This window comes from Pleurodeles waltl, chromosome 3_2 (assembly GCF_031143425.1).
Source record: "Pleurodeles waltl isolate 20211129_DDA chromosome 3_2, aPleWal1.hap1.20221129, whole genome shotgun sequence".
NCBI lineage: Eukaryota > Metazoa > Chordata > Amphibia > Caudata > Salamandridae > Pleurodeles > Pleurodeles waltl.
The window spans coordinates 157,345,196-157,362,674 of NC_090441.1; the positions used below are offsets into that span (position 1 = coordinate 157,345,196).

A 17,479-nucleotide genomic window follows, 5' to 3' on the forward strand; every position below is an offset into this window, starting at 1 on the left:
ACCTATCTTGAATCTAAATGTCCATGAGAACAATCCTTTGGAAAGCAAAGGGTCTGTGAAAATCCATGTAGCAAGGTCCTGACTGAACTATATCTATCTACCTAGCTATATCATATATGTATATACATACATATATACACACACATACATATATATATATATATGTACACCCCACACTCACACACACATATATTTATATATATACATACATATATATATGTGTTAAAAATAAGTTATAGTTCGGAAAACATGAGCTACTTATGCCCTTTGATATGACTTCACTTATTAAATCATAGCATTACTAACAACACTCATGCCATCTCAAATGGCATTATTTTTAAGACCACTGTGCATGATACAGGGCCACGTTATAGTTGATTTAGTCTGTCTAGCATTTTTACAACACTCTGTATGAAGGTGCACATGTTATGGAAAATTTTGGTTGTGGTGGAAATGATAACTATAACTTCTGTTTGTGTAGTTTCAGTTGTTTTTTGTATTGAAATGATGCATTAAGTGTTCTTACTAGAGTAAACCTTTAACAACTGTTTGTTTCATTGAATTTCTATGTTTTATATCTAAGTCTTATGTTTAAATAATGTTTCTTTTGGTATTAATACTTTCATCTTTATATTTTTGTTTTTACACTTGAATATTACAGCAGTACTTTCTCAATTATTTCTCATTGAGCTGAGTAAAGTGTCATGGGGTAAAGTGGTGTGGAGTGGTGGACAGTGGAGTACAGTAGCATACGGTGGGATGGAATAGAGTAGATTGGAGTGGCGTACACTAGAGTGGTGTAGAGTAGAGTGGCATAAAGCTATGTGGTGGTCAGTAGAGTGGTGCAGAGTAAACCAAAGTGGCATAGAGTGCAATAGTGCAGAGTAGAGTGGTGCAGGGTAGAGTGGAGTTGTGTATGGTGCACTGGGGTTTGGTGCAGTGAAGTAGAGTGTTGCAGACTAGAGTAGAGTGCCGTAGAGTGCAGTGGCATAGAGTCCAGCAGTGTACAGTGCAGGGGCATAGAGTACAGTGGCAAATAGCAGAGTGGAGTAGAGAGGCATAGAATGAAATGGAGGAGAGTGCAGTGGGGTAGAGTACAGTAGCGAAGAGTAGAGTGGCATAGAGTGAAGTGGGGTAGACTGAAGTGGGTAGAGTGGTGTAGAATAGACTGGCATAGAGTAGCGTGGCATAGAGTGCAGTGGTGTAGAGTAAAGTGCAGTAGCATAGAGTGCAGTGGCATAGAGTGGAGTAGATTAGAGTGGTGTGGAGTGCAGTGGCTTGGAATGGCATAGAGTAGAGTGGCATACAGTAGAGTGCTGTAAAGTACAGTGGCGTTTAGTAAAGTGGGGTAGAGTGGAGTGGGTTAGAATGGAATGGAGTAGAATAGAGTACCATACAGTGAGGTAGGGTAGAGTAAAGTGGGTTACAGTAGATTGGTGTAGACTGAAGTGGGATAGAGTGAAGTAGGGTAGAGTAGAGTGTTGTAGAGAAGAGTTCCTTAGAGTAAAGTTGCATAGAGTACAGTGATGCATAGCGAAGTGGGATAGAGTGAATTGCGGTAGAGAGGAGTGGGGTAGAACAAAGTGGCATACAGTAGAGCGACATAAAGTGGGATAGAGTGAAGTGCGGTACAGTAGAGTGGCATAGAGTAGAGTGGCATACACTGAAGTGGGGTAGAGTGGTGTAGAGTAGACTGACATAAAGTAGAATAGTGCAGGGTGAAGTTGGGTACTGTAGATTGGTATAGACTGAAGTGGGGTACAGTAGAGTAGCATAGAGTGAAGCGGCGTACAGTAAAGTAGAGTAGCTTAGAGTGAATTTGGGTAGAGTAGAGTAGCGCAGAATGTATTGGAGAAGAGTGCACTGATGAAGACTAGAATGGTACAAAGTAGAGGACAGTGGTGTAGAGTGTAGTTGCGTAGACTAAAGTGGTGCAGAGTACAGTAGAATGGGGTAGAGTGAAGTAGAGTAGAGTGGTGTAGAATAGAGTAGAGTGAAGTGGGGTACAGTAGAGTGGTCTAGAGTAGAGTTGGGCACAAAACAGTGTGGTAGAGCGAAGTGGGGTAGAGGAGGGTGTGTGTAGTAGAGTGGCAGAAAGTAGAGTAGCATAGAGTGCAGTGGAGCAGAGGAGGGTGCAGTGGCGTAGAGTATGGTGGCATAGAATGGAGTTGAGTGCAGTAAAGTGATGTGGAGTGGAGTACAGTGGCTTAGAGTGGCATACCGTAGAGTGCAATAGAGTACAGTGGTGTAGAATAGAATGACATACAGTAGAGTGGTGTAGAGTGAAGTGGGGTAGAGTAGCGTGGCATACAGCAAAGTAGGGTAGAGTGAAGTGGGGTGTAGTGGTGTAGTGGAATAGAGTGGTGTAGAGTAGAGTTGCATTATGTGGAGTGGAGTGGGGTAGAGTAGAGCGGCACTGTGTGGAGTGGAGTGGCACGGTGTACAGTATAGTGGTGTATGGTGGAGTGGCATTGAGTGCAGTGTCCTACAGTAAAGTGGTGCAAAGTACAGTAGAGTGGCATGGAGCACAGTGAGCTAGAGTAAAGTGCAATGGCATAGAGTCCAGTGGTATAGAGTAGAGTGGTGCAGAGTGCAATAGCATAGAGTGCAGTGGCATGAACTGCAGTAATGCAGAGTTGAGTAGAGTGGTGAAGAGTGCAGAGGTGCAGAGTAGAGGCAATGATGTACAGTACAGTGGCAGAAAATCCAGTAACGCAAAGTGGAGTGGCGGAGAGTGTAGTAGTGTAGAGTGCAGAGGCATAGAGTACAATGGCACAGACTGAAATAGCGTAGAATACAGTGGCATAAGCTTCAGTGGTGCAGAGATGATTAGAGTGGCATAGAGTGCAGTGGTGCAGAGGAGAGTGCAGTGGTGTAGCGTCCAGGTGTGCATTGTCCAGTGGTGTACAGTGCAGTGGCATAGAGTGCAGTAGCATACTGTACAGTGGCATACAGTACTGTCGCGTATAGTGCAGGGGCATACAGTGCACTGGTGTACAGTGCAGTGGCGTAGAGTGCATTGGTACTGAGTACTGTGTATATGTCTTTTTTTTTATTCCATAGGTACGGCAGTGCTACCTAGATCGTTTTTTTGTGGTACTGCAATACCCCATGAACACTAGAAACACATTTCCCTAACTCTGCAGACTTTGGTAAAGTGCCTCATGTATTTATATACATTTTAAAACACTACTAACCTAGATGTCCCCTTGAAACCCAGAACAAATACTGAGGGACTGATTATGAGTTCTGCGGTTGAACCACCTGAACTCCAGTATGGCAGTGGGGAGGCAGCTGTCAAGCCGGCTGCCTCACTACTGTTGTGTTACGATGTTTCTTCTGGGCTGACCAGTGGAAACAGTGCGGCTGTGTTGCCCTTGGCTTCCTCAGGGAGCCCAAGCCAATGCCGTCGCACACAGCACACTCGGAATACTCACTGTCTGCCGTAGCAGACAGTGCACATCCCGAGGGTGCTGACAAGGGGGCCCCTGCACTGTCCACGACATGGTCATGGGTAGTGCAGGGGCCCCACCTGTGGGCCCAACTGCGCCTTTCCGCTACCCTTTTAATGGCGGGGACCCTGCCATGCAAAGGCTGGCAGAAGGAAAGCCGTGATCAGCACTGCGGTGCCTAAGTGTGCACCACCGTGGCTGACCACGACTTTCACAGCCACCAAACCATTGGGATCTCTGATCTTGGCAGCAGTCTTCTGGTGATCCGTCTGCCAGGATCGTAATCTGGCGGTCTGACAGCCAGGATTGGGGCGGTCGGACCTCCACCACACGTTTGCGGTCTTAAAACTGCCAAACTTGTAATCAGGCCCTAAGGTTGGTCAAAACAAAATGGCTACCTTTTTATTTATTAAGGACTGTCATCAGCTGATAATGTGTTCACGGTATACCATGAAATTACTGTGGCCCAATATATCAGTAAGTTCATATCCCTTATTAACACAAAACCACTGAACCAATTTTCATGAAATAGCAAAGAGGATCCTTTCCACACCATAGAGTATATTCCTAACAAATTTCAAATTTCATGAACATCCGTTCAGCCGTTTTGTCGCTACATCTGATACTAAAGTCCATAGAAAATGCATCAGTGGAAAACTATGTTTTAGGAACCCCCTTTTTCCTGCATTCCTCCTTAATGAATCACCACTAAAGTTTGAATTGTCAGCCAATGTAGAAAAAGCTATAGGTCTGCAAATATTCATGGAGATTCATCAACCTGTGGCACAGTTATTACCAAGCAAAAATCTGAGGAATTCCTATCTTTGGGAATCCTATCTACAGAGAGTGTCTACCACCACTCTGTAATATATATATATATATATATATATATATATATATATATATATATATATATATATATACACACACACACACACACACACACATGTGTATATGCTACTCAGTTAGGGTTACAGGGATGTTATGGTTAGGAAATAGAATTAAAAAAATATAGAAATTCACTTAAAAAACAAAGGTTATAGGGATGTTATAGTTCGGCTCACATTTTAAATGTACAAAACCATAGTGTCTGTGCAGGTCTGTGAGTGGGTGCTTGAGGGTGTCAATGGGTCTGCAAGTGGGTGTGTGAGAGTCTGAGTGGGTCTGTGACTGGGTACGTGAGTGTCTGAGTGGGTCTGTGAGTGGCTGCGTAAGGGTCTGAGTGGGTGTGTGAGTGGGAGAAAGATTGAAAGAGAGAGAGAGAAAGAGAGTGAGAAGGAGAGAGATAGAGAGTTTTATAGGCTTTGATGGATGATATTTTTAGAATGAGATATTTCTTCACACATGTGTTTGTCAATTAAAAAGAGTAAGATCACCTTAAAGTATGACCTTAAACATTTGTGGTTGTAAAAAAAAAATAAAGGAGGGAAATGGCTACAGATACATCTGGAAATTAACCCTGAAGTCTCAGTGTGGTCTGTGACCTTCACCTTTACGCTATCTTTTTTTTTTAGCTCTTTAGGGACTTTCTGGAACCGCAGGGAAGCCTCAAGGCCTCCCTCGCATTCCCACCTGATTGTTTTCATTTTATTTTATTTTTTTGCCCTTTACGGGCTGTCTGGCAGTGCAGAGAGAGCCTCAAGGCCTGCCGCGTGGTACCACCAGAATGTTTGTTTATTATTTTTCACCCTTTATGGGCTATCTTGTACCACAGGGGAGCCTCAAGGCCTTCCCCGTGGTCCCACCAGACTGCTTTTTAATATTTATTTGCTCTTTATGGGCTATCTGGGGCCGCAAGGGCAGCATCAAGTCCTCTCCTGCCATCCCAGCCAGCTTCCACCTCCTGCATGAGCTGCCATTGCTCCAGGAAGCAAAGAGCTGCTTTAATAGCAGCTTCCTGGAGCAATGTTTTAATCTGCGGGCAGGGAAGACAGATGAGAACTCCGCTTTGTGACAGCGGGACCTGTTTAACAGGTCCCACTGTCAGAAAGTGGAGTTATGTTTGCTGTGACTTGGCTGCAGCTGTCAAAGCTGCAGCCAAGCCACAGGAACAGCTATGTCCTGTGGGTGGGCTCCCCGGACATAGCAGGAGCCGGCCCTGGGGGTTGGTGGTCCCCAGGGCCATCAGTGGCCCCCCTCCAACATGCATATCCCCGGGGAAGTGGTGGTTCCTGGGGCTTTTAGGATTTGCCACAAGGAGGTGGTGGTCCCCAGGGTTGCTTCCGCACCAAATATATTCAATGCCCCAGAAAGCTGTATTGAAACGCAAATCAGGGGCTTCACAATAACAAAGCGCAGGAGCCGGCGCTTTGTTTTTTTTTTCCTTTCAATTTTTGCCATGGATTTGTGACCACGTCACGATTCCAATGCAAAAAGTTTTTTAAAATGTTTTTAGCCGGGGGTGGGGGGATGCCTCTGAAACACCACCACTAGAACTAGAGGATCATGGCGATTCTACCCTTGCCCCTTTCCTTTATTTTTAACCTTTTTTGTAGGACTTGGCTGAAGCTGAGTCGCAATATGGCTGACAATGCTTCCTTGTTGAAGTGTTGGCAGCCAATCAGTTCTCAGTACGAGATTGGGAGGGGTCGCGAATCCTTTGCGTTCCTACCTATGCAAACCTAAATTTCCTCTAATTTCTCTAAAGCTACTGAACAGATTTACACCAGATAACCAAAGGACTCTTTCTGGACCAAGAGCTACCCTTCTGCCAAATCTGGTGTAATTCCATCCAGTAGTTTCTGGCTATCCCTGTTCAAAATACCTATGGAAAAATGAATGGGGAAGACATGTCTTGGGGACCCCACTTTTTCTCAGCCCCCAAAACTTTCCAGACAGCAACTGAAGTGACGTCCGTTGTATTTCATGAAGATTCATCAAATGGCGCCAAAGGTATTAGGGAAACAAAAAAAGCTTGTTCTATGGAAACTAAATCCTAACTATAGCTATCTAGTGGCGACCACCACTAGGTAATATATATATGTATACATGTGGAAAAACTGGCAGCTGAGTCAAAGACTGGGCACAATAAATCAATAGGTGATATTTATGATTGCTTCACGTATATAGTAATGTTAAAAGCTGTCAAGACATTCAATTTCCTTTGAGCACTTGTCCAATGTAAACGTCACTCGGCAATTTCGCAGTATAGTTACAAATAGCATGTTGTTATGACTGTGATCTAGTTTGACATTAAGGGCCTGATTCTAACTTTGGAGGACGGTGTTAAACCGTCCCAAAAGTGGCGGATATACCACCTACCGTATTACGAGTTCCATAGGATATAATGGACTCGTAATACGGTAGGTGGTATATCCGCCACTTTTGGGACGGTTTAACACCGTCCTCCAAAGTTAGAATCAGGCCCTAAGTGTGATTCCTGTGGATTTACCAAAGCTAGGACATATTGTATGTGTCCGAGGTTACTTGTTTGATTTTATTCAAGGGTATTTCATGTTACACTGTGATGGATGCATACGTGCTGTAGAGGACCCAGGATGCTATATTTCTGTTACATTGAATTTTCACCAAGGCTCATGATTAGCAGTGGCGACTCCCCCTTTAGGGCCCCATGGCTATGCTCCCATTGTTTTCTGGCCCGTTTTCCCAAGAGTTAATAATCAACTATTAGCTACTCTTGGTATAATAATAAAATTGCCATCCAGCAACAGTCTAAGGAAGCTAGTGGCACTGTCTGATGGCTGGTGCAGTTGCACAAAGACGTGTGCACCTGCATCATGGATTAACTAGGACTGGTGAAACCCCCAGCACTGGGACCCTCGGTGCCTCTGCGTCTGTGATGTGGTAAACGTTGTAGCTAAAGGTAGCCAGGGGTGCTGCAGGCTTAAACCCTTCAATGACTGTGACTACTCATCAATCAGCCAGTCACCCCACCCTTTCCCAGCTCGTCACAGAGTTAGGAAAGAGTGGGGTTGATAGAGCAGATGCTGAAACCTCAGGTCTGCGAGTGCACATGTTTGAGGTTTCAGTTTCAAGTACTAGAAGCAGAAAGAGGCAGCGGGAGTCTAAACTGCTATGTGTATTTGGGTGAGAGTGTGTCTCTGTCAGAAAGTTGGGGTATGTGTTAGAATATCTGTGTGTGTGTGTGTGTGTGCGCGGGCGAGTGTGTGTGCGCACACGCGTGTGTGTAAGCCTGTGAAAGTAAGAGGCTGTTAATGAAGGAGTGAGTCAAACAGTGAGCACAATTGACAGGAAGAGTGAGTACAAGTAACAATGAATGAGAGTAAGGGAGAATGTCAGTGAGTATAGCTGAGTGTTACTGTGTGTGACACTGAGTGAGTCTTAATGAGTCAGAGAATAAGTGAGTCAGAGTGAAAAAGTGAGATTGATTGAGTCAAACTAAATGTGAATGAGTTAGAGTGAGTGAAATTATTGAGTCTGAGTCAGAATGAGTGTGAATGAGTGAGATGGAGGGAGTATGAGTGAGTGTGATTGAGTAAATCAGAATGAGTGGACTGAGCCAATCACTGAGAATGAGTTAGACTGAGTTAGAATTACTGAGACTGGCTGTGAATGAGTGGGACCAGGTGAGCAAGAGTGAGATTGCGTGGATCAGAATGAGTGGGACTGAGTGAGAATGAGAGAGACTGACTGAGTATAAGTAGGAGTGAGTGACAGTGAGATTGAGTGAATTGGAATGAGTGGGACTGTGTGAATTAGAGAGTCAGGGAGAGACGGAGGGAGGTTAGGTAAAATGAGTGAGACTGAGTGGGAATGAGTGAGTCAGAGTGAAACTGAGTGAGACTAAGTGAGAATGAGTGACTCATATTGAGAAAACGTGAGTCACAATGAGTGAGGCTAAATGATTCAGGGTGAGGTTGACGGAATCTGAAGGAGTGGGAATGAATAGGAATGAGTGATAGTAAGTGAGACTGAGTGGGTCAGAGTGAGAATGAGTGAGACTGCATGAGTTAGTAAGTCTGAGTGAGTCGGCAAGTAAATGTGATTGCAAATGCGAATTATAGTAAGAGAATGAGAAAGAGTGAGAGAGTAAGATGAGTGCGAGCAAATGTGAGCTACCTCCTCAAACCCTCCGAGTAGAAGTCAGACAGGCTCACTGGAAACTGAGTTAAGGATTACGACCCACTACATTTAATGGCCACCAGCTGCCAATGAGCATTAGGGTTGTGGGCTCTGAAGATTAAGAAATAGCACTGGACAGAATTTACCAACTTCCATTAATGTTCTATTTTGTTCTACTTTACATCCCCGAAAGGCACTCTGGAGCCGCAAGAGATGGCGTGCATCATTTGACAAAGAGTTTAGCAATCGAGTGGGCCAACCGAGGAGTGAGAGTCAACAGTGTTGCCCCTGTAAGTACCGACCACTGTACTGAATATAGTTCACCTTGTAAAATCAAGTGTAAGAGAGAATGAGTGACCTACCTGTGAGAATGAGTTAAGGATATTGTGCAATAAACTGTATTTTAAAAGGGCTGGTTTGATGACTTTCCAGTTGTCCTTGGGAATGTCTTGAGGAAGATGCTTGTATGTCTCACCGGCGGTCTAATTAATTACGGGACAGCTAAGAATACCCTGAGAAAGGGGAATGGTAATAGAAACATCATCTGAGATGAAAGTCTTTAGCTTGGACCAAGGACTGTACTCATTTGCAGCTTTGGGCTCCCTACCGGCGATCCTATCACCATAACAACAAGGTTAAGGATAATTCTTTTTCCAGAAAAACATTTTATGCAGCATATTTTCATAAAATATATATGTAAAAAACTGTAAACTTCGTACTTGTATAGCGCACTACTCACCCGTTAGGGTCTCAAGGTGCTGTACGCATACCTGTGGAACCCCTCCTGGCTTTTCCCTGTGAGGTGCCCACTCCTGGGCAACCTCCAAGGTGAAGCCAGGTATCCCAGCGCTGTTGGGGCCGTTGTGGAGATTAAGGAAGCTATTGCCCAGAGTGGGACCCATGAATTAGATTAGGCACCGATGCGAGAATGATCAGGTCAGAGGAAATTGAGCCCATGACCCGCCAAGGCGGGAATTGAACCCTGGTCCCGGGCCAGATTTCTGCATCAGGGTCTGCCGCTCTAACCATTGAGCCACACTTCTCCACATATGCAGTGATGTCTGTCTTTCTTCAGCTCAGTGTTCCCTGTAGTATATGTGTCGGTTGTTAATCTGTAAATTGATAATCGAACAACGTGATCTACGTTAATTGGTATTAATGCTTACAGAAATGTCAACCTACAAAACTTCGAGGTGAAAATGCCCACTACCGAAATATTGTTTTTCTGCACTTATTATTAAAATGTACAAAATATCTACTGTCAAAACATTGACAAACTAAAATATAGGAATTTTAAAAATATCTGCCACAAAAATATTGACTACAATAAGATAGATATACAACATTAACGTTAGAATTAACCAACATACCAGCTACAAAAATGTAGCATACCAAAATATTAATATTATAAATTAAAAAAATACACTTCTTTTTAAAAACAAACATTCCCAATTTTTAATATTTTTGATGCAATATATTTACAATATTAACAAACACCTTTCTTCTCAAGTGTAAAATAAATTAATATATTTGCATTTTGAGACCTATTCACAAGCTGCATTTTGTAGTACTTAAGTAGTACTATGCTACTACTACTAAAGTACGTACAACAAAATGCTATTCGCGAACATACAAGTGTAAATCTCCTCCTCTCCTATATTTTCTTTAGGAAGATCCTTGCGTGTGTAAGTTTACTACTTAGTAGTAGATTTAGAAGCAACCAAGGGACTGGATGAAAAATAGGACATCATTATTACAAAATAGGCAGGGTTTAGGGAGGAGTAAGGAGGGGTTAAGAGACGGGGTGTTGTTTAGAGAGGTGTGTGCACCCGCTCACAAATGTGTAAGCCCCTTCCTATTCACAAACGGCAGCCAAAGAGGACCCAACACAGTAGTAAATGGACTCCGTTTCAGAGCTGGAGTAAGTTCAGCACCAAACATGGCCATCCAATGCTACTGACACACCCTCCCGTGGAAAGAAAATGGTGTCAGGTAATTAAAATAAAACCCAATCGCGTATAATGTTATATTACATTATTTAAAATGATTAAAAATAGAAATTCATTTCAGTATAGTATGTAACCAATGCAATGCCAGATGCTTAAAGCCTTAAAATTGATAGTAACAATTATAATATGGGTAAAGAAAAAAGTGCAGTACAGATGGATATTCTGCAATGCCTATAGGAGCAGGTTGGATTAATTGTGCCAAGCATGGAAGCCTGCTACCAAGCAGCACAGCTTCACTTTGGAGCAGAATGGTATGCCTCAAAGAACAGAACAGAGGGGTGATTACTGAAACAAATAATATCACCAAGAGAGTTAACGAGGCAATGTGAAGAATAAATGTCCCAGTAAAATGTGCATAATATAAATGGGGCTGAATGCTTGGATGATGTGTGGATCCATATGGGGTAGGTTCCTCTCCTATTTCCACAAGTTGCTAATATGGGAGATAACGGTATTTCAGAATGTAGACAGAGAACTAAGGACCTGATTACGAGTCTGGCGGCCCGCAGTCTGACCGCCACATTACAACCCTGGTGGGCGGACCCAACAGGGGACCGCCGTCCCCACCGGATACATGTTTCTGAGTTGTACTCAGTCAGGATGGAACTGAATTCAGTGCCACCCGGTTGATTAAAACCCCAGTTTCTGCCAGCCTTTTCATGGCGGGGACCCTACCCTGAAAAGGCTGGCGTAAAGCCAGTGCCGGTGGCCACAGGGGGGCCCCTGCACTTCCCATGCCTGTGACAGACAGTGCGCATTCCAAGGGTGTTGGACTGCAACGGTATTGGCCTCAACTCCCTTAAGGGAGTCGAGACCAATAACGTAGCATTATACCCGCCGGTCAGCCCGGCGGGAATTCATACTACAATGTTCCCACTGGTCAGCCTGGCTATGGAGGTGGCATCCTCCCCGCAGCTTTGGTGGGACCGCCAAAGTCATAATCAGGTCCTAGGTATGATTAAATGGAAAATAGAGGCATGGATATAGGCTGGGGGCTATATGTAAATGAGGAATTCTTGGAGTGGCAATGGGCTAAAGAGACAATTCTTCCACTATTGTGCAACTAGAAAAACATACGGAGGTATATAGCGTACAGTAATTAAATCTTATACTTTGGAAATAATTTTACAAAGACCCCATTGTGAAGGAGAGGCCACAAAACTGTATTTAGCATTGAGAGCAGACAAGATCTAAGGTCCCATTAAACCTAGGCGAAAGTGAGAAACGGATTGTGGATATTGCTTCTCAGATACGCAATGGGAGCAAGCACTCATGCTTAAACAGACAGCTACTATTAATGCCAGAATTGGGCTTATAGAGTTTAATTTTGCACACAAAATCTACATAACTCCTGCTATGCTCCATGTAATAGATCTGCAAAAGGGTTAAACACATGGATGCTACTGATATAGCACAATTTTTTTTATAACTGTGGGCTCTGGCGTGGTTGTCAAACAGACGGCGCCAGTGGTCATGTGAACCTTTATGTATCATTTTAGGAGGTAAGATCGGTAGAACAAGTCAAAATTCATTGAAACCTATTTGGTTCCTAAATTATGACAGAGAGTTTCCAAACAATTAAGGTTTATTAGCAAATTAGTCAAGGTTCCAATTCTGTTCAAATTCTTTCAATCACTTAATCAATTACCAGGTAATTATGATAATCAGTGAGGTTAATCCGAAATTTATAACATAAATCATTGAATAACATTAGATGCAAAACATAGAAAGTTTATGTTCCTTAAAACTAAATAAGAGAATCAAGGAAAAAGAAAGCAAACAAAAGCATAAATGTTCAAGAGTCCAACTCTAGAACTAGGAGTACAGAGTTTCAGATAGCATAGTTAGGAAAATGATTTCCCTTGGCAAAGTTAGGACAGGATTTCCTAACAAATATTACAATACATATAGTTCAATACATTTCATTTCTCTCCAAAACTTCTTTCTACCAACTCGTCCAAACTGGGACCAATCAGGCTTCGACATCTTCTTGGAACAGGTAAACTCTTCTTGTTCCCATCATAAAGCCTTACAAAATCTAGGGGCCGTGGGAGTGGGGGGAGGGCTTGTGCTATGGGTCTATCATCAATCTCCTCTGTGGTTCTGATTCACTTGGAGTCCCCTCTGACTGGGTTGTGCTTCCAGTTCTAGAAGTCCAATTCTAGAAGTCCACCCAGTGTACCAGGCATTGAGAACACTACAGATGGATTTGGTGAGGTATCACTTCCCTGTGCATTTGGAACCAATACAATCTGTTGTGAACTCTTGTGACACTAATAGTAATTGGGGTTGCTGCTGTCAGGACTGTGACAATAGGGAGTACTTCTCCTGTGTGGGTTTGTACCTGGTTAGTAGGTACAGTCACCTTATTGTCAATAGCTAGCTGGTTCCCTTCATCTGGCTGAACTATACTATATGGAGGCTGTCGGAAGCCAGCAGTTCTTTAAAAAATGTGTCACAGGAATCTCTATCAATGCTTGTCTCTGACTGTGCACCTATGTCACCCTCCTCTTGTGCTTTCTTCCTCCCCATTTTGTTGTTTGTTATTACAAGAGACGTCCTAACTCCCTCAATCATCTCTTCTCCATGCCTGTTGTTCGGCATCCCACTTTGCAGCCATCCAACTATGAACTGTCCTCTTAGTTCAGGTCAATATTTCTCCTTGTCCTTTGCATGTGCAACATATTCCCAGGCATTTAAGGCATTATACTGTTCTGGTCTAGGTGGAGGATTCATGTCATACAGTACACGTCGAAAATGATTATATTCAAGATAAAGATACGTAGTTGAGGAAATTGCAAAGACCCTTCTTTCTCAGGGATCTTGATCCATTTTTTAGGTTGAATGCTTTTTTTCGAGCCCAACATTTTTTGCCATGTAATGATTGGGCATGCTATCTGGGGGAGCTTCCTTGCCCTCATGAATGGTACACTTGCATCACTTCGAAAGAAATCTCTCAATGTCTCAAAGCAGTTCAGTTTTACTTCGAGTTCAGTGTACCTAAACCAACAATTTCAATTTAAACAAGCGGCAGTTTCCCAGCGAATCACAATGCAATACATAGGACTATCAGTATCCAATCTCAGTGCTGCACTTTATGCTGGACTTTCACAGCATGGTACTCACTGATGCAATAACAAATACTAACGCAGCACACACATCAGCTGACCAATACCAGCGCTGCACCTTATGATGTAGCCTGCAGCACCTCCCTCCTTCACAACTAGCATTGCACAAGAAATATATTATACCATGAAAACAAGAAAAGCTAATAACTCCTGTCTGCTCCAGTAAAGAAAATCAAAGTTGTCACTCACTCAAGGGGAAAATTGGGACTAGGGCTTTCCAGACATTATCACATACACGAGTCAGACCACGACCAGTGGAAAGCACCCTGACTACTGCAGTTTCTCCTCTGTGCAAAAGGATTGACTAACACCAGTCACTATTAGTACTCTCTCAGAGCAGTAATTTAATAGTGCCCTTTCTCAGTTGTGTGGCCGATGGTGCCTCCCAAACTGACAGAACAAACCTTAATATGCAAATTAAACTACAATATATTTAATATCTACCTATCCCACAAACACAGTAAAGTTTGTAAGTACACAATTAATGACACATAGCCCTTCTTATACTCACTCCTAGGACATTGCAGCTGCTTTCAGAAATGCTGAAACACCCACAATACTCCAAACTGGAGCATGCACTTCAGGTACAAGGGCTGGACGTGGGCAAGTTCTGATTATTTCTGGGGTATTTTCAGGCTTCCTACACTTCAGTTGTAAACCATCTTCTGCTACCAATTGATGAGAACAACAAGTCAAAATACAGTGAAATCCATTTGGTTCTACAAGAATGACAGAGAGGATGGTTTCCAAACGATGAAGGTTTATTAGCAAATTTGTCAAATTAATTCAGTCAATTAATACAAAACCAGGTAATCATAATAGTATAGTCACAAACTTACAGCATAACTCATTGAGTAATATCAGATACAAATCATAGAAGGTTTCTGTTCCTTAAAGGAGCTTCCCTAAAACTAAATAGGAGCATCTAAGTATGACATGAGGAAATCATAAGCAGAAGGTGTCAGTCTAAAGTAAACCAAATAAAGGTTCAGGGTAAAAGAAAGCACAAGTGTTCAAGAGTGTAACTCAAAAACTACAAATAGGTCTCAGATAGCAGAGTAGCACATAGCAGAGTTAGGAAAAGGTCTTCCCTCGCAAAAGTCAGAACAGGATCTCCTAACAACCATTCTAAGACAAATAAAATACATTTAATTTTTCCCCAAAACTTCTTTCCACCAACTCCTCCGAATTGGGACCCATCAGGTTGCACCATCTTTTTGGAACAATTAAACTCCCCTTGCACCCATCATTGAACAAAAGCGCAAACAACACAACCTTTGATGTATCAGCAGCCCGGACTGCATAGTACAAGATGCACCTTCTCATACGCATGACGTAAATCCCAACTGTCAATTAAAGTTATCTGCTCTAACCTTCTCAAAAAGAAAACAGTTAGCTCCTCTTCCAACTAAGCTTGTTATCTTGCTCCTTCAATGAGGAGGAAAACATGAAGCTTATTTCAAAATCAACATTATGTTTAGTTGGATTTGAATTAAATTGTTTGGTAGCATGTTGTGTCTGACAGTTGCCACTTTGCTTTCTGTATATAATTAGTTTTATTCATGACAATCATGGTTCCATCGTTGTCTGTTGGTTTGATTTCGATGGTCATGTCTTGTTTTAGATACATTAATACTTTTCTCTCATTCTTAGATTTCCTTGCACATGAACATTTTTTAAACCTTTGAGATCTCTAATCACTGCCTCGTGAAATAAGTCAATTTTATTCATTGGGGGAAAACTTGAACAAAAGTTTCTTCTTTTGCCAATAACTTTGGGCCAGTTTGACAAATCTTGAAAAAATTATCAAAACATATACTTCAGTTGGTTCAGCTGCTGTGTTGAGAGTTTTGGGGTGATCCGTCAAGCATGAGCAGAGAAAAAGGGGGGGTTCCAAAACACTTTTTCCCCATACTACGTCAATGGGATTTTTCAAATTTTTGAATACGCCTACAGCCCGAACCGCTGAACTGAATTTGGCAGAAAAGGAGCTCTCAGTCCAGAAATCAGGCCTATGTTATTTGGTGTAAATCCATTCAGTAGTTTTGGAGTAATTAGAGTTTAAAAATATCTATATCTAGGCATGCAGAAAATCCGCAGATCCAACTGTCCCCGTGCTCATATCTGATTGGCTATCAACACTTCAACAAGGAAGTGTTGGAAGCCATCTTTGGACTCGGCTTCAGCCATTGAGGTGGCCAAGACTCTATTAAAATTGTACCTGTTAGTTCATATACACCACAGGCTCAAGTATGCAAACACAGCACTGCAAAGCTCCATGCTTCAATTTCGTGTCATGGATGGAAGAGGAAAGTCTTTCTTACTCTATGGCACCCTGCTGATTCTCCCCAAAGGTCTGCATTTTCTTCGAGGTGAAAGGCCACCTTAAAATAATATGAGCAAGAATCTTTTATACCAAGGTTTTATACCAAGGTGTTTAGGCAGTGGAGGTTGGCAAGGGAGAGACTTGATCTTTCACCACACCTGCTGGAAGGAGGAACTTATAACATGCAAGACTATTGCAAGAATAATTACTATTTTCAATGGGCTGATTCTAATTCAAGATGGAGAGAAAGTAATTTCTGCATTATGAAGGGCTTCATCCTATCTGGTGCTATAAACGGCGACGTGAAATCTCAGTTCATTACGTCGCAGGAATCAGGATTTCATCTTCGGTGCATTCTACACCACCCTTGCACCTTAGTTTCTTGTTTCTCTTATATTCTGGATTCTCTGTTTAACTTTTCTCTACTTGTTTTTGGAATTTCTTGTCATGGGTCAAGTTTTTGTTACATGTTTTTGCTTTTTACTTGTATATTTTGTGAGAGATTTTTTGTGCACTCTTGCTTTTTCCTCTTAGGGTACCTCTTTGATTTAAACTTCTTAATCAGCCTTTCACACAGTGTTGTTCTCTTTTTGGTGCCCTTTCTGACGATTCCCTTCTGTTCCTCCAGAACCTCCAGTGTGATGTCTGGAGAGGGTCCCCCTTATCACCCTGCCACTAAAAAGAAGGAAAAGGCAATGAAGTACAACCCACAATTGACAGGATGTGATGACAAAAAACTAAATTTGAAGGGACTGTCTGCACATGGTTGCTCCGATGCTACAAGACAGCTAGTGGTTTGGGAAGCAGTGGGGTTTGCTTCCTTAGGGGACCTATATAAAGATCAATCTTTGCATGTTTTTCAATCCTTAGTGGAAAATTATGGGTTGCATAGGGGTAAATTCTTCCTTTATGGCAAGGTGCAATGTACAATCCAACAATTATGGGGCAGTGGGCAGACAGAACCTCATTTGCATGCAGTGGTTCAAACCATGTATATGATGGCTTTACAGAGCTATACAAAACATTCAGGTACTTTTTCCTGGCCCTGGAAGATAATTGGATATTCGGATATTGGATATGCCCTGCACAGTAAAGAATGGCAGAACACAATAGCATACCCACACAATTTACTATGTTACTTACAACATATCTGATGCCTCAAAATCTAAATTCCATTATCCAAGCGTATCTCCAGATAGCCCAAAATTTAGGCAATCGTACACTGATATTAAACATATGCTTGGGATTGGGTATGATACACCAGTTTTGGGCAGAAGTACAGGCACCTGACCACAGTGACAGGGCGCACAGGTTTGGACGGGCTGGAGAGTTGCTTTCTAGGGATCTTACCAAGGGCACAAAAGACCAAGGTAACTGCAAGGTACCTGGAGCATGCACTATTGGTAGCAAAAACAGATATTACAGTTGTTAAACCTGGCATCCTGGATGTGGTTTCGCCTAACTTTCTGCTTGTTTACTTCTAAGTCCTTAGTAAAGTGCACTACATGTGCCCAGGAATAT

At 42.5% G+C, this 17,479-nt stretch overlaps 1 protein-coding gene across 2 annotated transcripts in view; it reads left to right on the forward strand.

Annotated features, from left to right (window-relative positions):
- LOC138286617 (peroxisomal trans-2-enoyl-CoA reductase-like) overlaps nt 1-17,479 on the forward strand; it is a 315,538-nt gene that overhangs the window by 208,279 nt on the left and 89,780 nt on the right. For both annotated transcript variants that reach the window (XM_069227047.1, XM_069227048.1), the window contains exon 5: nt 8,689-8,785. In XM_069227047.1, the coding sequence (XP_069083148.1) occupies nt 8,689-8,785 (97 nt within the window). The remainder of the gene's footprint in view (nt 1-8,688; nt 8,786-17,479) is intronic.